This window comes from Dreissena polymorpha, chromosome 4 (genome assembly GCF_020536995.1).
Source record: "Dreissena polymorpha isolate Duluth1 chromosome 4, UMN_Dpol_1.0, whole genome shotgun sequence".
Lineage (NCBI taxonomy): Eukaryota > Metazoa > Mollusca > Bivalvia > Myida > Dreissenidae > Dreissena > Dreissena polymorpha.
Genome location: NC_068358.1, coordinates 12567291 through 12586375, shown reverse-complemented (window position 1 = coordinate 12586375; position 19085 = coordinate 12567291). Strand labels below are relative to the sequence as shown.

General features: G+C 33.6%; 1 protein-coding gene across 6 annotated transcripts in view; it reads left to right on the top strand.

Annotated features, from left to right (window-relative positions):
- Positions 1–18751, top strand: part of LOC127877942 (uncharacterized) — a 108911-nt gene extending 90160 nt beyond the window's left edge. For 5 of the 6 annotated variants that reach the window (XM_052424268.1, XM_052424271.1, XM_052424272.1 and 2 more), the window contains 8 exons: positions 1066–1098; positions 1779–1799; positions 4041–4061; positions 9625–9786; positions 13252–13413; positions 13781–13939; positions 14398–14559; positions 16348–18751. In XM_052424268.1, the coding sequence (XP_052280228.1) occupies positions 1066–1098; positions 1779–1799; positions 4041–4061; positions 9625–9786; positions 13252–13413; positions 13781–13939; positions 14398–14559; positions 16348–16568 (941 nt within the window). In that variant the 3' untranslated portion in view covers positions 16569–18751. The remainder of the gene's footprint in view (positions 1–1065; positions 1099–1778; positions 1800–4040; positions 4062–9624; positions 9787–13251; positions 13414–13780; positions 13940–14397; positions 14560–16347) is intronic. The other variant, XM_052424273.1, reaches the window with a different exon arrangement.
- The last annotated feature ends 334 nt before the right edge of the window (positions 18752–19085 follow it).

Genomic DNA, 19085 nt, shown 5'->3' with positions numbered 1-19085 from the left:
CTATTCTTTGCATTGATCGTTTAATTGCGCAAATCAAACAGTTGTATAAGTGTGTGGGTGCGTTTATTCGTGTAAATAGAGTGAATGCCGTTTGGCTAATTGTCCATTGCAAAAAATACGTCGGGACGCTAATAAAACAACTTAATCGACTGACGTAGCCGGAGTTCCACATTGTTGATATATAACTGAAAACTAAATAAGATTTTCAAAGCCATACAAAAAGAAATGCCAACAACATCATATCTAATAAAAGCATTCATGTTTTTAATTTAAAACAAATGGTGTATATTTAGAATTGTCTAATTTGTCTGTTTTATGACAATAAACAAAAGCAAACAATAACTATTACTGTGACCGCAAGTATTGGTATGTAACTCAGACAAGAAATATTCAACAATACTTTAAAAAAAACCTGAGTGCTACTTCATGCCTTCCTTGAAACCATGTTTATGATTGTATGACCTTCGTACCCCTGGTATGAAACCCTATACGCTTCTTGGGGCCTGAAACGATACTAAGCAATTGGTATATTTTACATTCCACTAAGTATGCCTTTGATGTCTATTAAAGAGAGGTTCAGTTCTCTAAAGAGATCATTTCTCTCCTTATATGAACACATTCAAATGTCTTGTAGACGGTTTCGTCAATAAAGTCATTTTTAGTCGATGAATGGACAAAGTTTTAATAGCGCTCATAAATTTACCTTTTTACTTTAAGCTTTTACCTTCAACATACGGACAGCGTTTTTTCACGTGATACTCTTCAACATTTTCTCCTCTTATGTCAAGTTAAACATTTCATGAAAGTGGAAAAAGTCAACGATGAAGTCAACGTGTTGTAGACATAGAATGTCGCTCCTGATAGAGATTCTAAAGTGTAGATGTTTGATTTATTTAACTATGACTTTGTTAATAAACCAAAGGCCGTATGCTTGTCTTTGACATACCATCTCTCAATGCAGGTGACTTATACTAATTATTTAAAAAAGCGGGCCTTGACTTAGTTGACAGTTATATAAAAAAATACTTTCGATTAAAGTAATTTCATTATACATTTGTTTTACAGAATGGAATCGTCATCAAGGTCGTCTTAAAAAAGGTAAAATTTTAAATTACCATGTTTGCAATTTCACTTTAGCGCATAATATTTTGTAAAGATCATATTAGTAAATAAACTGGGAGAAACACTAGGGCATGTTCGTTACGCGTATATGAAGGGCTAAAGAGAAGATTGTTAAACAATTGACATAACATATCTAAATTGTTTAAAACGATCGTATTTTCTGACACCAAGAAACCTTTAGGTGAACTATTTGGAATGGAACTTAGTTGTAAATATGTGTTGTTGTTTTTTTCAATTCATTCAAATGCGGTAAAAAATTATCAAACCCATGTGTTCGAACGATTTTATAAAATATAAAGAAATATTTTTTTAGCACAATCTCAAGGCACATATCTTTTAGACATTTGTGTTCAGAAAAATATATAAAAAATATTCAACGGTAAAAACGGATTTATCAAAATGATCTTTATTGTGTTAATGTGGACACTGATGCTGATTAGAACGGACAAGGATATGGACGTATGGAAATCAGCCCAAATACTAAATAATTTTAATTGGGCTTTCCTATTTTAGGGAAACAATGACAACTTGAACATAAACATCGATCCATATTATTACGTTATGTATACATCGCAGTCTACGTAAACAGTTACATGTTTGTTATGTAAGCCTAGAAAATACCTCGATGTTAATTTAATTATACCTTTCTCTTACAGCGGACAAACGTCGTCAAAGAGGTAGAACATTTAATATCCATATTTGCAATTAATCACTCACAATTATAATAATCAAATGGTATGTTAGTGACTAGAACACATGTGTTTTCATGCAGATACACATTAGCGCACAATAATTTACAAACTATTTTTTCTTTTGAACGCTTGCAGAGATGTCATTACATGTTAAATTTGCTATTAATATTTATTCAATAAGGTTAGCGGTTAAATACAATGTTGACAAGACATGCAAATAAAGATAAGGGCCTTACATGTTTCATAACATGCGGGTGTTGGTAAATTGTAGTTCACGTTGAATTTTTCGTCTGATAAAGCTTCTCGAATTTCACTGTTTGCTATAATGAACAGCTGTCTATATATCAGACCTGATAATAATTGTATATTTTAGTATGAAGACGATTTTCTGTTGCATAAGTCTAATTGAATGTCCATTTCCTGCCTTGACATACTATTTAAAAATGCTTGACACTAATACTAACTTTTGCTTTAAGTTCAATTCTTGCACACACGTTTTCACCCCTAGTATACTTTTCGCCAGTTTGTTTTACCGTTCATTTGTGGTTGCAACTTTTTATAAAAAACGCACATAACTCCTCAGTCCGGTTCGTGCTCACAATATGGGTGTTTTTTAATATATCATATACAACCTGAGAAAACATTTTTTACATTATTTTGTCTTTTATTTTCGTTGTCGGAGTTTCGCCGAGAAGGTAAGTTTTCTCCAATGTTCGCACTTTTAAATATAGTTATCTGTGTATGTAACAAAAAGTGTCGAGAGTTGTTTAATTCTAATTCTAGATATGTAGCCCTAAATATTGACGATAAAATATATTGTTTAAATAAATCAATAGGGGGTAAAAGCTAGACTCAACGCGACTGTCTAATTGTTTTTTACATTCGTATTATATAATCAATTAAACACGTTCTGTCTCTTAAACAACAAGACACATATTTTTATATATATCGTCTCTCTGTTAACTACATATTGTTGTTACATGGTTAATATATACTTTATATGCAAACTCACTAACAGTTTGTTGTCCTCTCAATCTTCATTTAAAATGTTCAGCTGTTCTATCTTATTTTACAATTGTTTTTAAAGTGGTAAGTCACAACAAAACTTGGTCAAATACTGAATTATTTGTTAGAATATTATTAGACATAATGGACCGAGCATCGACACATTGCCACACTTACGTGTTCTTAAGAACGCTTTTCTTCTTAAGTTTGTCAAACTCTTTATGGAGCCTTTCCGCTTGCTTTAACTAAGTCGCTTAAGTAATTGGTATGAATTAGAAAGATGGTAATTGCAAACAATTTATGTGTTGTTGTATGTTTTTGTAGTACAGAGGTTTGTTATTATGTATGTATTCCTTTACAAAGTGTGCCTTGCAAACCACTACCTGGGGGTTAACCCAAAGAGACTTAACAAATAACTTTGAATTTGTTTTTCTATGACATGAGTACGTGAGGTTTATATTTGGTTGTATGCCATCGTGTAGTTGTCCTGTACAAAGTTACAAATTTAAAATTGAAGGAGTGATTTTGTATAAACCCTTATTCGCCTCGGCGTTTTAAAAATCTTAATTCCCATGAAATCCAAAACCACAAAACAGTTTGAACTTTGCAATATGTCCACAGTTTATTTCTACATATTGAATCCACAGGACTTGGTCGCTTGAAATCTTTCGTAGAGCCGATTTAATACTGCTTATGGCGGCATGGCATAAAGAAATTAAGTATTTTACAATTTAACATAGGATTACGTTTAAATTGTTTTGCTGCCAAGTGACCGGCATAGATGATATGATTCAGGAGTAAATTTATTCACAACAAATTATTCTTTGGAGTCAACGTGCTATACTTAAATGGCGCGTGTTGACAATATAATTAACAAACGCTTTACCTTTTATTTTAGCCATTGTTGCATACGCCTTTATAACAATTTTAAAACGATCCTATTTAAGACATGTTTGTAATCGAAATATATTAAGAATTTAACTGTTCATAAGGATATAAAATAGGGCGTCTGTATTGTATTGATGTGGACACGCATACTTATCAGATAAGGATAAGTATAGGGTTTAAGTTAATTTTTGGTTAATACGTTGCTCCGTCCTTGATCATGTATTATATATAAATCATTACGAACGTGAAAGGCAGAGTTAATGGCATTCATGTAATGATACGTATTGCATTGATGATGCATACATATTAATTTATTGTTTCCTCTTTTTTCAGAGAAGAAGCGTCTGCAAAGAGGTAATACATGTAATTAACCTGTTTGCATTGTATCATCCCCAATATACATAATGAAGTGGTAGGTAAATGACTTCACACGTTGTTTTTCAATTGCTTATTTGAAAAGTTAAAGAGACTTGTTAAATACTGTTTTCCTTGCAATCTTTCCATAGTGTGTTATATTGGCTTATTATAAATGACGAAACTTTTAATATATTGTTAATAGTGAAAACAAACTTATCTTCTGAAACCATAAACCCCGTGGTTACGTATTTTATATGCAGCTTCGTTGTACGATTAGGTCTCTTCGTGTGTGCTAATGTACGTGGATCAAAACATACCAAACTGTGGTCAAACGATATCATTTAAACGAGTATTTAAAAATATTCAGAAATATACTTAAAAAAACACAAGGGACAAAACGGTATTGTTCAAATTAACCACCAGACTCCTGCGGACCCCATCAAATCAATGTAGATTACAAACCCTGTCAAAGGTGTAGTATTTGCTAAGTACAATGCATAGTTGACCTCTACGATACTTGAAGATGAACACTTCTACGACATATGGATCGTTACGACAATCATAGCAAAATTAAAATGACCATATGTGTACTATTTGGGTATCATCATTAAATTGAGTTAACGTTGAACTGTCATGATTATTACGAAATATGCTATTTTATATATAAAAATATCCTAAAACGATTGAAATCATGGAACAAATATTCTGATACTATAACCGATCATTTTGTTGATCGGCCACTTCCGTAATCCTCTCGGGTATTTCTGCTATATGTTTAGGTGATAATGTAAACTCGACCCAACGCGCATGACGGAAGTTCGTCCATTTTGATAACGCATTTAAGCTTGAACATTTCGAGCTAAGCGACAATCAGTATCGTGTGAGTTTGTTAGTTGTTCTTTAAGTTTTATTTAAAGCGTGTGTTGAAATTTGTTTTGATTTTGCTTGACAAACATTATTCGACATTGTTCGGTGTGCCTTTGGGTGCATTGAGCGTCCGGAAAACTACAAAATGCACACTCTTTATGTAGAGCCGTATGTAGGCCCCTTCCCCGAAGAGGAAGGCCCTCCCCTATAATAATGTCTTTAAATTGATGCAATTTTTATTTTAAGTTTACTATGGGAAATGTCTTCTCCTTTTTCAATTTCGTCGATTATTTTTCCACAATACGGAAGGCCATGCCATTTCCCCAAATCAAGAAAAAAGGACCTGACCGGATTTCAAAATTGAAAATGCTTTTCATATTTGTTTAAATTGCGGGACAATATTGTTTATGCATAAGAATAACTAGAAATACGGAAACGCATTATTGTTACGCCTTTATGTTGATGTCATACACAAATTACTTCAAAATGTCACTGTGTTTCATAAGCATGTACATATCAATGGTTTGGTAACAATAGAAACGTTATTTGAACCATTTGCTTATTATTAAGAAATAATATATGTATCAATATAACAACTATAAAATGGCAACTACACTCAACTTATAACTAAATCGGGTTATGGACTGGGTCTTCAACAATATTTAGTGTGCTTATCCGTTTTATTTTCTCAACTTATAAGAATTTATTAGATAAAAAATATGAAATCTTACTAATATTGATATTTAACCCAAATAATTAACTGTTCACTACACAGACTAGTAACAAATGTTTTTAATGGCGATTGGAATAGTATAAATGCAATATATATTGCTTTCTAACACCATTCAGTTGTGTTAAATTAAAATATTCACAATGAAATATATAATATGCTAAGGGTGTTGTGCATGTATCATTAATTTTAGTATTTATTGCATTGAATTCGGATTTCTCATTACTTTTAAGTATTTGGATTAAATTTAAGGTCTTATTGTCTTATCCTCCGCAAATATCATTAACAATTACATACGCAAGATCTCAAATTAAAACAAGTTACCAGCGCATTGTGTTATTCCATAGAGATGGTGTCGTGTAGTTTATTCTTATTTGGGTGTTGAAATATGTCAGCGGATACATCTCAAGTTGATAATTGCAGACACATTGCGGTATCAGATAAGAAATTAGACCTCCCAAAATTAAATCAACTTTTTTCATAGCCAATAATCGCTATAATACTAGGTCCTTACACAGGGGTGCCACACCCTGTTGCACCAGTGTTCCATCCTTCCCCCTGTTACCTACACAATGCCCTTGTTTTAATTTCATTACCTTATTATTTCGCATGTTGTACTTGAAGTTTCAATAAATCCATTCAGAAATCTTCCAAATATCCGTTTTATGTCGATAATTATGTGCCGTACAACGTCATATTCAACGCGATCGCATTGTTGAATTACGATCAACGATATCAAAATTAAAATTGTGTTTTGTTTCCGGCATGGGCATTAACTCAAGTAAGATAATTATTTATTCCCAACACGATGGTAATATTGAGCATCGTCAAAAGATTTTTCGCTGCCCGAGTAAGATTCAGAAAACACACACTGAAATCCGTCTCATACATGTGCGGTTTAGCAGTAAATTCTTCATCATCACTATCATATTCAATTTGTATCCATGTTTCTTACTACTTGCGAGAAATTTCACAACCATAGCCCGACCCCCAAGACGGTTCGTTAATGCGGGCGAATGAATACGAGTAGAATATACGTCATTACCAGTTTGAATGAAAATAGCGATTTAATCGCAATGTGTGATGTAATAAACGCTGTAAGCTATTACGTTAAATGGGATAATAATTAAAGTGATGTGTTTTAACGGATATAACAACAGGAGTTAATCGCTTATGCCATGACCTATGTTAATAAAAAAACAATCTAGATTCGGATGAAAAATGTCGGCCGATTTACATTGTTGTTAATAAATATGGAGATAAATACTTTAAAATGGCTCGAAAACAGCATAAATGCTCACAGTTTTCAAACACAAATAACAAATGATTTTATAGTGAATGTAAACAAAAATATATATATTGAGAAGCTAAACACGTTCAACTTGTATACAGATGTTCATAGTAGACTCGCGATGCTTACAGCGATGCTTACAGCGAAACAAGATTATACGTATCAGTGCAGACACTCTAAGTGTTATTTTAACAAAATGAATTAAATGCGATCTGAAAACCCAAAGGAATTTTGGAAACTTTTTAAAAAGGAGTAATTTAATAAATCTGGTGAAAATATCGATGCTTTATTGAACATTTTTAAACGTTTTCTTCATTTAAATATAAGTAACGAAGAAGGATATATTAACGACTATGTATCACGTCACACTACAAAAAAACATGAAGTCATGGACATTTGAAGAGTTGGAAAGTTTATTTACAAAGGAAGAAACTCGAAAGGCAATACAATTATTGGGAAATCTCATTCAGTTGATAATATTACATACGAATATTTTAAAGTAGGAAAGGAGGTCCTTGATACACCACTGGAAATATTATTTAACAATATTCATGAAAAACAGTCATTTCGAAAATGTCAAAGGGAGTAGTTATAGATCTTTATATTTTCAAAAAAAGTGAATCATTTGACCCAAACAACTATCGAAGTATAACATAAGTGAGCTGTTTTGCCAAATTGTTTACAGTTGTCATAAACGAACGACTTAAAAGGTGGGCTATTCTAAACAATAAGCTCACACTTCGGATTCAAATCTAACTATAACACATTCAATGCTATTTTTTTCTGAAGGCTTTCATAGACAACTTAGTAGTAACCAGAAACTATACGGTTGCTATATTGGGCTAATGAAATGCTATGATTCAATTTATCGAAACGGACTATGGTACAAGCTTATTAAGAGCGGCATTAACGGTAAATGGTTAAATATTATTCGGTCGATGTACGATGTAGTGAAATTATGTGTAAACATATGGGGACGTTGTCGGATTTCTTTAATTGCGAAGTTGGATTATTGCAAGTGTAGAAAATCTCGCTATTACTTTTTTTCTCTTTTCGCTAACGACCTCTTTAAAGTTAAATCAATGAACACATGATAACGTTAGACCAGCTATATATTTATTTATTATTGTTTGCAGATGATGCTGTATTTTACTGAACATCTATTCTAATGAAATCTCGGATAAGTGTAAATGGTTTTTAATTTGTTCAAAAACATTGCGGCCAGGAGGTGGGCGGGATTGGGGTTGGGGTTTATTGTATGGTGTCGTGAAACGCTCTTTTTGCCACATTGACTGGCTTATCTTCATGAAACTTGGTCAGAACATTTGTCCCAATAAAATCATGACTGAGATAGAAACTGGGTAATGGGGACTTAAAAACTAGCTCACTTGATCATTTTAAATAAAATATCTTAACACTCTTATAGTCACGTTTTCGTCCAATCTTCATAAACATGTCAGAATTGTTTTTCTGAAGATTACTCAGCCGAAATAAAATTTAGAAGGTACATATAATATAAAATTTAAGTTGTATAAAGAACTTTTACTATTTTCAACCTGGGACGCAGGTTTGTGCTTTAAAACCATTAATCCTTGTGTCACAGGTGAGTTCCTTAGAGCACATGACCCTATTGTTACTTTTGTTTCTCACAACATGTTCTAAAACACATACTATTGAAGTGTTTTTTGATTTGTGTGAAATGTCATAGAAATTTCCATCGGTTGGTTTCATCAATGATGTAGGTAGACCATAAGGATCAACTTTCTATAAACGACCACCTGAAAATCTTTGTGAAACCGAAAGTTCGCAAATATATGTATCTTTTGTCATTTAAGATAGTCATATTTGATATACAGTTTGCGATACAATGCTCCCTTGCGATCATATATTGAGTATTTTTATATACATTTTCAACTTTTTTTTAGTAAACATTTGTTGTTCAAAATACCCTATCCGATGGGGTTGTTTCGTTTTCTCATGAGATTTGTTCCCCATAAGATGTTCGGTCTCATGGGATTTATGGGATTTCTATTAAAGCAAAGTGAACTAAAGACGAACTGTGTCATTAAATTTTATGGGATGAGATAAATAAACATAATTTTTATAATCAGTTATTAATCACAAATACGACTTCTTTTGCATACTTTATCTCAAGCAGGCAAATCTTAAAGAAAAAGGAAATTAAGTTTGCGAAATTTAGGTTTCGCAAAGTTTTTTCCGGTGATGTTAATATTAAAATTCAATTGCTTCAGCGGAAAATGTGTACATTGTCTTAACTCATCTCGGTTTTCTTCTCAAAAACAAACCAGTTTGTGAATCCATTATTTGAAAATGTTTTCCATTAAAGATAACAGTTTATACCCCAATAATTTAAATGCGTGAAGATAATGGTAGTTATGATGATGATGAATATTAATATGATGATTGTGGTGGTGATGATGATTATGATAATGATGATGATGATGATGATGATGATGATGATGATGATGATGATGATGATGATGATGATGATGATGATGATGATGATGATGATATTTTTGATGATGATGATGATCATAATCATCATCATCATCATCATCATCATCATCATGAGGAGAAGGAGGAGGAGGAGGAGAATTATGATGATTTCACGATGCCGTTATTAACTCAGTCAATTTTTCTTTGCTTTGAAGGGGGAGATTGCCTTCGAGATGAAGTCAGGTGTTATCCGGCAGGAAACAATACACCGTGTGAAAGGTCTGAATCACGTTTCGGGATCAATGGCAGTTCCGAGAGCGATTCAGGCGGTCCGCTTGTAACGCCCTGGACGAGACCTGCACCTCCTTCCCATGACCGTAAGAATAAATTAGTAATAAAATAGTGGTTGTGTTTGACCTTAAATGGGTTTAGATATAGCGATCATTGACGATGCTGCGAAGCAGCTCGTCTAAGTTATCATACCATGAACACATTCTTGACAATGGCGACTGTAAAAGACCGAGCCAGTCCGATTGAGCTATCTCGATTTTTCTAATCGGCATACCTCGCTGATTATCATTGATAAAGGGTAAAGGAAGCTCAGCTATAAATAGGACAGTATATTCTGGGAAAAAGATTTAATAATAGTTTGAAAACATTAATTTTGAATCAGTTATATTCATCCATTATATGTAAAAATCAATGAAATAACTATGTACTGTCTGTATTGTATTTGACATTTGTCGTGAATCTGTACATACATTGCGAATGAAAACTTGTATAATTAACGTTTAACGCGATTATGAGTGTAAAGAAAACGAATTTTTTTCGAACCTGCCGTTTGTAAACGTTATAGCGAGTATAGTATATAAACAGCATAATAGCCATACGATATCTATGAAACTCGCTCTTATGCGTGCTTTCTCATTTTGCATATTTAATAAACTTTTCGAACAGAACTTACAGAGCCACATCAGTGCACATACTATGTTTGATAATTCATTCGTTTGTTGGATATTGTTTGCTGTTTTAAACACATATTAGGTCATATCGCTGAGAGTTAGTTAACCTTACCATGTGTTCATGGGCGAACTCACGTATTCAAGTCGTATTCGACTATGTGCTCATGCCTACTTTCGGAAATCATCATGATATTATTGCCGTACGAACAAACATGCCTAAGCGTATTGATATAGAGATAAAACAATAATCAAAGAGAAAAATTATATGTTCATGCACAAGGGCATGTAAAATGACATCCGCACACTTAACATCATTAACGTAGGAAAGAAAACAACGAAATATAAAGTTTGCTATGATATACATGTGAAATTAAATGGCATGGTGTAATTAAAGAGCATATCAAGTTTTAAATATATCTGTTAAGTAACGTAATGTTATAACCCAATAACGTTTTACTGTAACAGAACGTTTTTAGCTCACCTGAGCGCAACGTGCACTTGGTGAGCTTTTGTGATCGCCTTTTGTCCGTCGTGCGTTGTGCGGCGTGAACATTTGCCTTGTTAACTCTCTAGAGGCCACATTTATTGTCCAATCTTCATGAAATATGGTCAGAAGATTGGTCTCAATGATATGTTGCATGAGTTCGAAAATGGTTATGCTTGCTTGAAAAACATGGCTGCCAAGGGGCGGGGCATTTTTCCTTATATGGTATATGGCTATAGTAAAATCTTGTTAACAATCTAGAAGCCGCATTTATTGTCTAATCTTCATGAAACTTGGTCAGAAGATTCATCTCAATGATATTTAGGAGGAGTTTGAAAATGATGCCGGTTGGTTGAAAAACATGGCCGCCATGGAGCGGGGCATTTTTCCTTTTATGGCTATAGTAAAACCTTGTTAACACTCTAGAGGCCACATTAATTTTCCGATCTTCATGAAACTTGCTAGACGATTTGTCCTAATGATATCTTGGAAGAGTTCGAAAATGGTAACCTTTGCTTGAAAAACATGGCTGCCAAGGGGCGGTGCATTTTTCCTAATATGGCTATATATTGCTATAGTAAAATCTTGTTAACACTCTAGAGGCCACATTTATTGTCCAATCTTCATGAAACTTTGTCAGAAGATTCATCCCAATAATATCTTGGACGAGTTCGAAAATGATGCCGGTTGGTTGAAAAACATGGCCGCCAGGGGGCGGGACATTTTTCCTTATATGGCTATTGTAAAACCTTGTTAACACTCTAGAGGCCACATTTATTTTCCGATCTTCATAAAACTTGGTCAGAAGATTTGTCCCAACGATATCTAGGATTACTTTGAAAATCATTATGGTAATCTTTGCTTAAAACATTGCTGCCAAGGGTCGGGGCAATTTTCCTTATATGGCTATATATTGCTTTAGTAAAATCTTGTTAACAGTCTAGAGGCCACATTTATAGTCTGATCTTCATGAAACTCGGTCAGAAGATTCATCTCAATAACATCTTGGACAAGTTTGAACATGATGCCGGTTGGTTGAAAAACATGGCCACCACGGGGGCGGGGCATTTTTGCTTATATGGCTAAAGTGAAACCTTGTTAACACTCTAGAGGCCACATTTATTTTCCTATCATCATGAAACTTGGCCAGTAGATTTGTTCCAATGATATCTTAGATGAGTTTGAAAATGGTTTTGGTTGCTTTAAAAACATGGCCACCGGGTGCGGGGCATTTTTCCTTATATGGCTATAAATAGCTATAGTAAAACCTTGTTAACACTTTAGACGCCATATTTATTGTACAATTTTCATGAAATTTGGTCAGACGATTGGTCTAAATTATATTTTGGATGAGTTCGAAAATGATTATGTTTGCTTGAATAACATGGCTTCCAAGGGGCGGGACATTTTTCCTTACATGGCTATTGTAAAATCTTGTTAACACTCTAGAGGTCACATTTACTGTCCGATCTTCATGAAACTTTTCCGAAGATACATCCCGATAATTTCTTGGATGCGTTAAAAAATTATGCCGGTTGGTTGAAAAACATGGCTACCAGGGGGCGGGGCTTTTTTCCGTATATGGCTATATTAAAACCTTTGTTCACACTCTAGAGGCCACATTAATTTTCCGCTCTTCATGAAACTTGGTCAGAAGATTTGTCCCAATAATATCGTGTAATCTCAGGTGAGCGACTTTGGGCCTTTCAGGCCCTCTTGTTTAAGATAAGTGGTACAGAAAATACACGTCGAATATCTTTTTAAAGATATTTCTTGTTATATTTGATCGAGAATGTAACACGCCTCCCAGTGTCGCTAAATGGGTCAAGTTCCCCAAGGGTACTACTTCCCCGTACCCCCCATTGTGTTCGTACCCAAAATTTGTCCTACCAAATTTTTTCGTACCCAATTTTTTTTTTCGTATCCAAATGTTTTTTTGTACCCTATTTTTTTCGTAACCAAATTGTTTTTCGTACCCAATTTTTTTGGGCATAATTTTTTTTACCAATTTTTTTCGTACACATTTTTTTTCGCACCAAAAATTTTTGTACACACATACACAATTGTGGTGATGTAGATAAACTTAAATTGAGTCTTTTATATCCATCAAAAGCATCGTCACACCAGTACTGTCAGTACTTTCCTTTTTAAGAATGCAAAAATGCCTTACTGATTGACGATGGTGGCGATGATGATCATTCTCCGCTGTTGCTGCTGATACCGATGATAATGATTGTAATAATTTTGATCATGATGATCAATGAAGGCTCTCGATATCGATTTAAATGATGATGATGATGATGATGATGATGATGATGATGATGATGATGATGATGATGATGATGATGATTTGACGATGCCGTTATAAACTCAGTCAAATTGTATTTGCTTGGCAGGGGGAGATTTTCTGCGAGATGAAGTCAGGTGTAATCCGGCAGGAAACAATACACCGTGTGAAAGGTCTGAATCACGTTTCGGGATCAATGGCAGTTCCGAGAGCGATTCAGGCGGTCCGCGTGCAACGTACTGGACGAGACCTGAGTTTCATTTCCATGACAGTAAGATTAAAATAGTGATTAAATGGTGTTTTTGTTTTACCCCAAATGGGTGTTGATATAGCGATCATTTTAGCGAGTGCAAAAATTACTTACCGATTGAGGATTGGGCGATGATGATCATTCTCCGCTGTTGCTGCTGATACCGATGATAATGATTATAATGATTTTGATCTTAATGATGAATGAAGGATCACGATATCGATCTCGATGATGATGATGATGATGATGACGCTGTTACTTCTGCAACTGCTGCTGATGCTGATAATTATTGTTATTATTATTATTATTATTGTAATTATGATAATGATCACGATGACGATGAAGATTGTGACGTTATAAACTAAGTCAATATTTCTTCTCTTGGAAGGGGGGTGTCTGCGAAATGAGGTCTTGCGAAATCCTGCAGAAAACTATACACCGTGTAAAAGGTCTGAATCACGTTTCGGGATAAATGGCTTATCCGAGAGCGATTCAGGCGGTCCAGGTGCAACGCTCTTGAAGAGACCTGAACATCCTCCACATGGCAGTAAGATTTAAATACTGATTAAATTGTGTTTGTGTTTGAATTGAAATTGGTTTAGATAAAGCGATCATTTTAGCGAGTGCAAAAAATCCTTGCTGATTGATGATGGTGGCAATGATGGTCATTCTCCGTTGTTGCTGCTGATACCGTTGATAATGATTATAATGGTTTTTATCAGATTGATGAATGAAAGGATCACGATATCGATATCGATGATGATGATGATGATGATGATGATGATGATGATGATGATGATGATGATGATGGTGATGAAGAAGAAGGAGAAGATGATGATGGTGATGGTGATGATGATGATGATGATGATGATGATGATGATGATTGTGATGATTGTGATGATCGTGATGAAGAGAATAATGATGAGGAGAAGGAGGAGGAGGAGGAAAATTATGATGATTTAACGATGACGTTATTAACTCTGTCATTTTTTCTTTGCTTTGAAGGGGAAGATTGTCTGCGAGATGAGGTCAAGTGTTATCCGTCAGGAAACAATATACCCTGCGAAAGGTTTGAATCACGTTTCGGGATCACTAGCAGTTCCAAAAGCGATTCAGGCGGTCGTCTTGCAACGCCCTGGACGAGACCTGAACCTCCTTTCCATGACAGTAAGATTAAAATAGTATAAAATAGTAAGATAATAGTGTTTGTGTTTGACACTAAATGGGTTTAGATATAGCGATCATTTTAGCGAATGCAAAAATGCCTTACTGATAGATGATGGTGGCGATGATGATCATTATCCGCTGTTGCTGCTGATACCGTTGATAATGATTGTAATGATTTTGATCATAATGATAAATGAAGGATCACGATCTCAATGACGATGACGATGATGATGATGATGATGATGATGATGATGATGATGATGATGATGATGATGATGATGATGATGATGATGATGACGACGACGACGACGACGACGACGACGACGACGACGACGGCGGCGGCGACGACGGCGGCGGTAATGATGATGATCAACATTATGCAATTACATGAATACATGCCTAAAAATAATAAATTCGTTCTCATGTTATTGTTTTTCCTTTTGAAAAAATTGGATTTTTATATTACTAAAAAATATAAAAAAAATTCCATCTTCAAATTATGGGAAAGGTATTCCCATTAAAACAAATCCCATGGGAAAAAACAATCCCATGGGAAAATGCAAAAATCCCATGGGATATAAATTTCATAGTGAAAAAACTCATTTTGTAAGCAAAAATTATCAGTTATTAATCAATATTTACACTTTTACACGGGTTTTAAATGATTGAAACCTGTAATGGTTGTTTCTGCTTTTAATTATGTATATGAAAATATTTCTTATGCGAATACGATTTTACGTAGAAAAAAACATTAACAAACATTATGGAATACCAAATAAATAATCGTGGTAAATCGGCTTTGTGGATACAAACAACGTGTTCATTCATAAGGAATATACTTCACTTATGCTAATTTTTAAGAACAGTTCGTATACAAAAATACAAGAATTTTCGTGAATTTCGCCCATGGTAATTTTCAAATCGTGTAATTTCGGTGTTTGGCACTCTAGATGTTCGTGATTAAAAAAATCAAAGTCAATTAGCGTGACTCATCGACCAAAGGGTACTTTTTTATGAGTGGTTGTTTTAAAGTTAACATGTTTATTGTAGATAGTTTAAAACATGACCAATATTTTAAGTTCTCGTTAATCGTTTGTTTGTGCACGATTATCTTCAACTCACAAATCACAATTGCAAATATACTATCCTAAGACAGTTTAATACAAACAATCAATATAAAGAATTTAATGCATGCATTATGTAATTCCATTTACAAACATATGCATATCTCTTTGTGCCTTATGTACCATTTAGTAGTTGCATTGTGTGGCAATAATTATATGAATGTTAAGCCTCGTGTGGATAACAAAATCCCCTAAAACGTTACTCACGCTCTAATATTTATGAAGTGATGCACGGTTTCTTATTTTTAGAACCTATGTAGACGTGTACAATTCTGAATAAGTTCCACCTTTTGTGTATAAACCTTTAAATGTTTTAATACAAAATTTATTTTGTATTTCAAACGTATGTTTAAGGTAATTACTAATGACGAACTTAATAAACTTGATTATTATTATTTTGCATGTTTTACATTAATGACTTCGCTAATAAACAAAAAAATGTTTATAAAAATACTGTTATATTTTTTTACTATTTGTATTTCTTCTATATGTGTATGTTATAGTTTTTTGGCATATTTTTGTTTTGTATTTTAGAGTTGTATGAGTATGCTTAAATAAAAGACGTTGGTCCTGGAACAAAAAATAATTATCGTAATAAAAATGCTTCATTCGACTTGGTTTGATTAACAATATTGTATTGAAATCTTTATTTATTTTTTTTAAGTTTCTGCGGATGAAACATCGGAACAAACGCATGTCAAGCAGCCTCTCTCCACCTCATGGTGTGCAAACAACGATCGTGCGCAACGTCCAACGACTGCTCAAATAAGTCACGTTTGCGACTTGAGCGGTGATACCAATTTAGGACGTCAAGCTGAAATTCGGGACATAGTTAATGTCCAAGTCGCTACACCTGCTAATAGGCCGGAACATGAAGGTGCCTGAGATAGATGCTCATTACACCAGGCTATTCCACTGAATCATGACCTGCCCTCACCAGCATTAACACCTGAACGTGAATTACAACCGCCACTGACACACAACGAAGTGGTTACACTTTTGGAACAATTTCATCACAAAACTGGGTTGAGCGTTACGTTGCCCATTATATAGCCTGGTATATTAAGTATCTATCTGAAGCAGCTTTATGTTCGTACATAATTTGTAACCCGAACAATTAAAAAATTACTACCAGTTTATCTTGCAATGAATGTGCCATGTATGGAAATATAATTGTAATAACTGAGCAAACTACTACACTAACACTGATTAAATACCATATTTAAAGAAGATTCTATCGAATAAGGTTTTATAACAAAGTTAAAGTGTAATGTATATGGCACCTCGTCTGTTATGGGCCCCGTTTACACTTCCATGCATACATACACATCGATACGTTTTGTATTAGTACACAGACTTAATGTGTAAGTCTTAAGAACAAACATAGTTAAATAAAATGTACACGTGGAAGTCGTAAACGGAATGTATCGCAGACTTTTATCATGTTCCGGTCTATTGCAGTGTAACTTTTATCATGTTCCGGTCTATTGCAGTGTAACTTTTATCATGTTCCGGTCTATTGCAGTGTAACTTTTATCATGTTCCGGTCTATTGCAGTGTAACTTTTATCATGTTCCGGTCTATTGCAGTGTAACTTTTATCATGTTCCGGTCTATTGCAGTGTAACTTTTATCATGTTCCGGTCTATTGCAGTGTATATAACGGTGGATGATGTGTAAGGCGTAAACGTTAAAATGTTTGTCGACCCTATTTGTTTCAGTCTTACAAGTTAATCTAAATTCACTAAAATAACTATTAAGTTTATGATCATTTTAGCCACATTACATCAAATTTGCTTAAAGCGAGATTATACGATTTTTAATATGTGTTAAATTGTAATAAATTGATAAAATATGTTACAATAGCATAAAATAGGCAAGACAAAATATACATTGAAGACGAATTTCTTAAAATGCATCAAAGAGAAAATTAGCGTCCCGAGCCGATTGTGAAGAATATATTTCGTACATATTTTCTTACAATAACCGAAGCATACGTCTTTTTAGTTAGTGTTCGTGTGTCGTATGAATAGATATTGTTTCAGGAATTTAAAATGAACCGTTAAACTAAATTTAGATTCACATCGTACATGTATGATTTACAGGCTGGCGAATTCGACTGTACAGACATTTTCGATTTAGGAATTAAATATCTGGCTTATTTAGCATTTTTCGACGCATGTTCTTCTTAACATTTATTTTAATTTATATTGAAATATATGTTAAATACGTTTTTTATACGTTTTACATAAATTATTAAATATTTGACAAAATCGTATAATCTCGCTTTAATAAACTTTAAGTTAAATTAAATAAGTTTTAGCAAGAATGTTGAATTAGACTTTGACAGATTTATACGATGTTAGTGGAAACAAAATACTGTATAATGTCAGATCCTTAATATATTAAATAACAGCTGTTAAAGCCGTTGCGATACCCGTGAAAATATGTAAGACAATTCTTAAATAAATGTAGAACAGTGATATATTTATTAACTATGGTATATCGACACTAACGAACAATCAACGGCGTAAAATGAAGAGGTTTAGGTAGAAAATTGCGTATTAGTTATACCAAATATATTGCAAATGTCATCGTGATTTTAATCATGTATGCTTGTTTCGAATAACAATTTTCAAACTTGAAATACCACCCCGAATTTGACTTTGATGACGCACTAATTTTAGTTTCGATATATTTGATAAATATTCTTGTTTATAAAAAAGGCAATAATTTTGGAATCAATTTAGAACAAAATTTATCGGTACGTTTACCCACTAAAATTACACAGGATAAGCCATTTTCCGACTAACGCATGTGTGAATCACACAACATATCATTATTTATTTGACCCGTATTTCAATACAATTAATATTAAAAACACTCCTCAGTTAATTGACCCTATCAAAAGGTTTTGTTTCTGAACATCAACGTTGATATATAAATAACCGTCGATATACCGTAGACAAAATATGTGTAACGTTTCCTGTTTTAATGATTTTATGAAATCGAATTAGAGCTCAATTAAACTTTAATAAACAATAACATGTAATACAAGTACAAACGTTATACACGTTGCTTTTGTTTTATTATTTTTTATCTTCTATATGCTTTAGTTTTTTACAACACAGAGTAAATCATGTATATTACACTGAACGCGAATGATGCAGCGTTTGGGAAAATGTTTAAATTCAATTAATTTATTTGAATGCACCGTTTTCTATGGGCATGTTTGTTTTACCGTATTTCATTAAAACGACTTATACACTGTCTTTGATTAGGGAGCTCGATGCAATGTCTTTGATTTAAACGTTTAGGTCATTGTATTCTAAGAACACGATTGATTCATTATCTTTCTTTAGCATGATACATTTAGTGTTTTTCTTTAATAAGTTTGATGAAT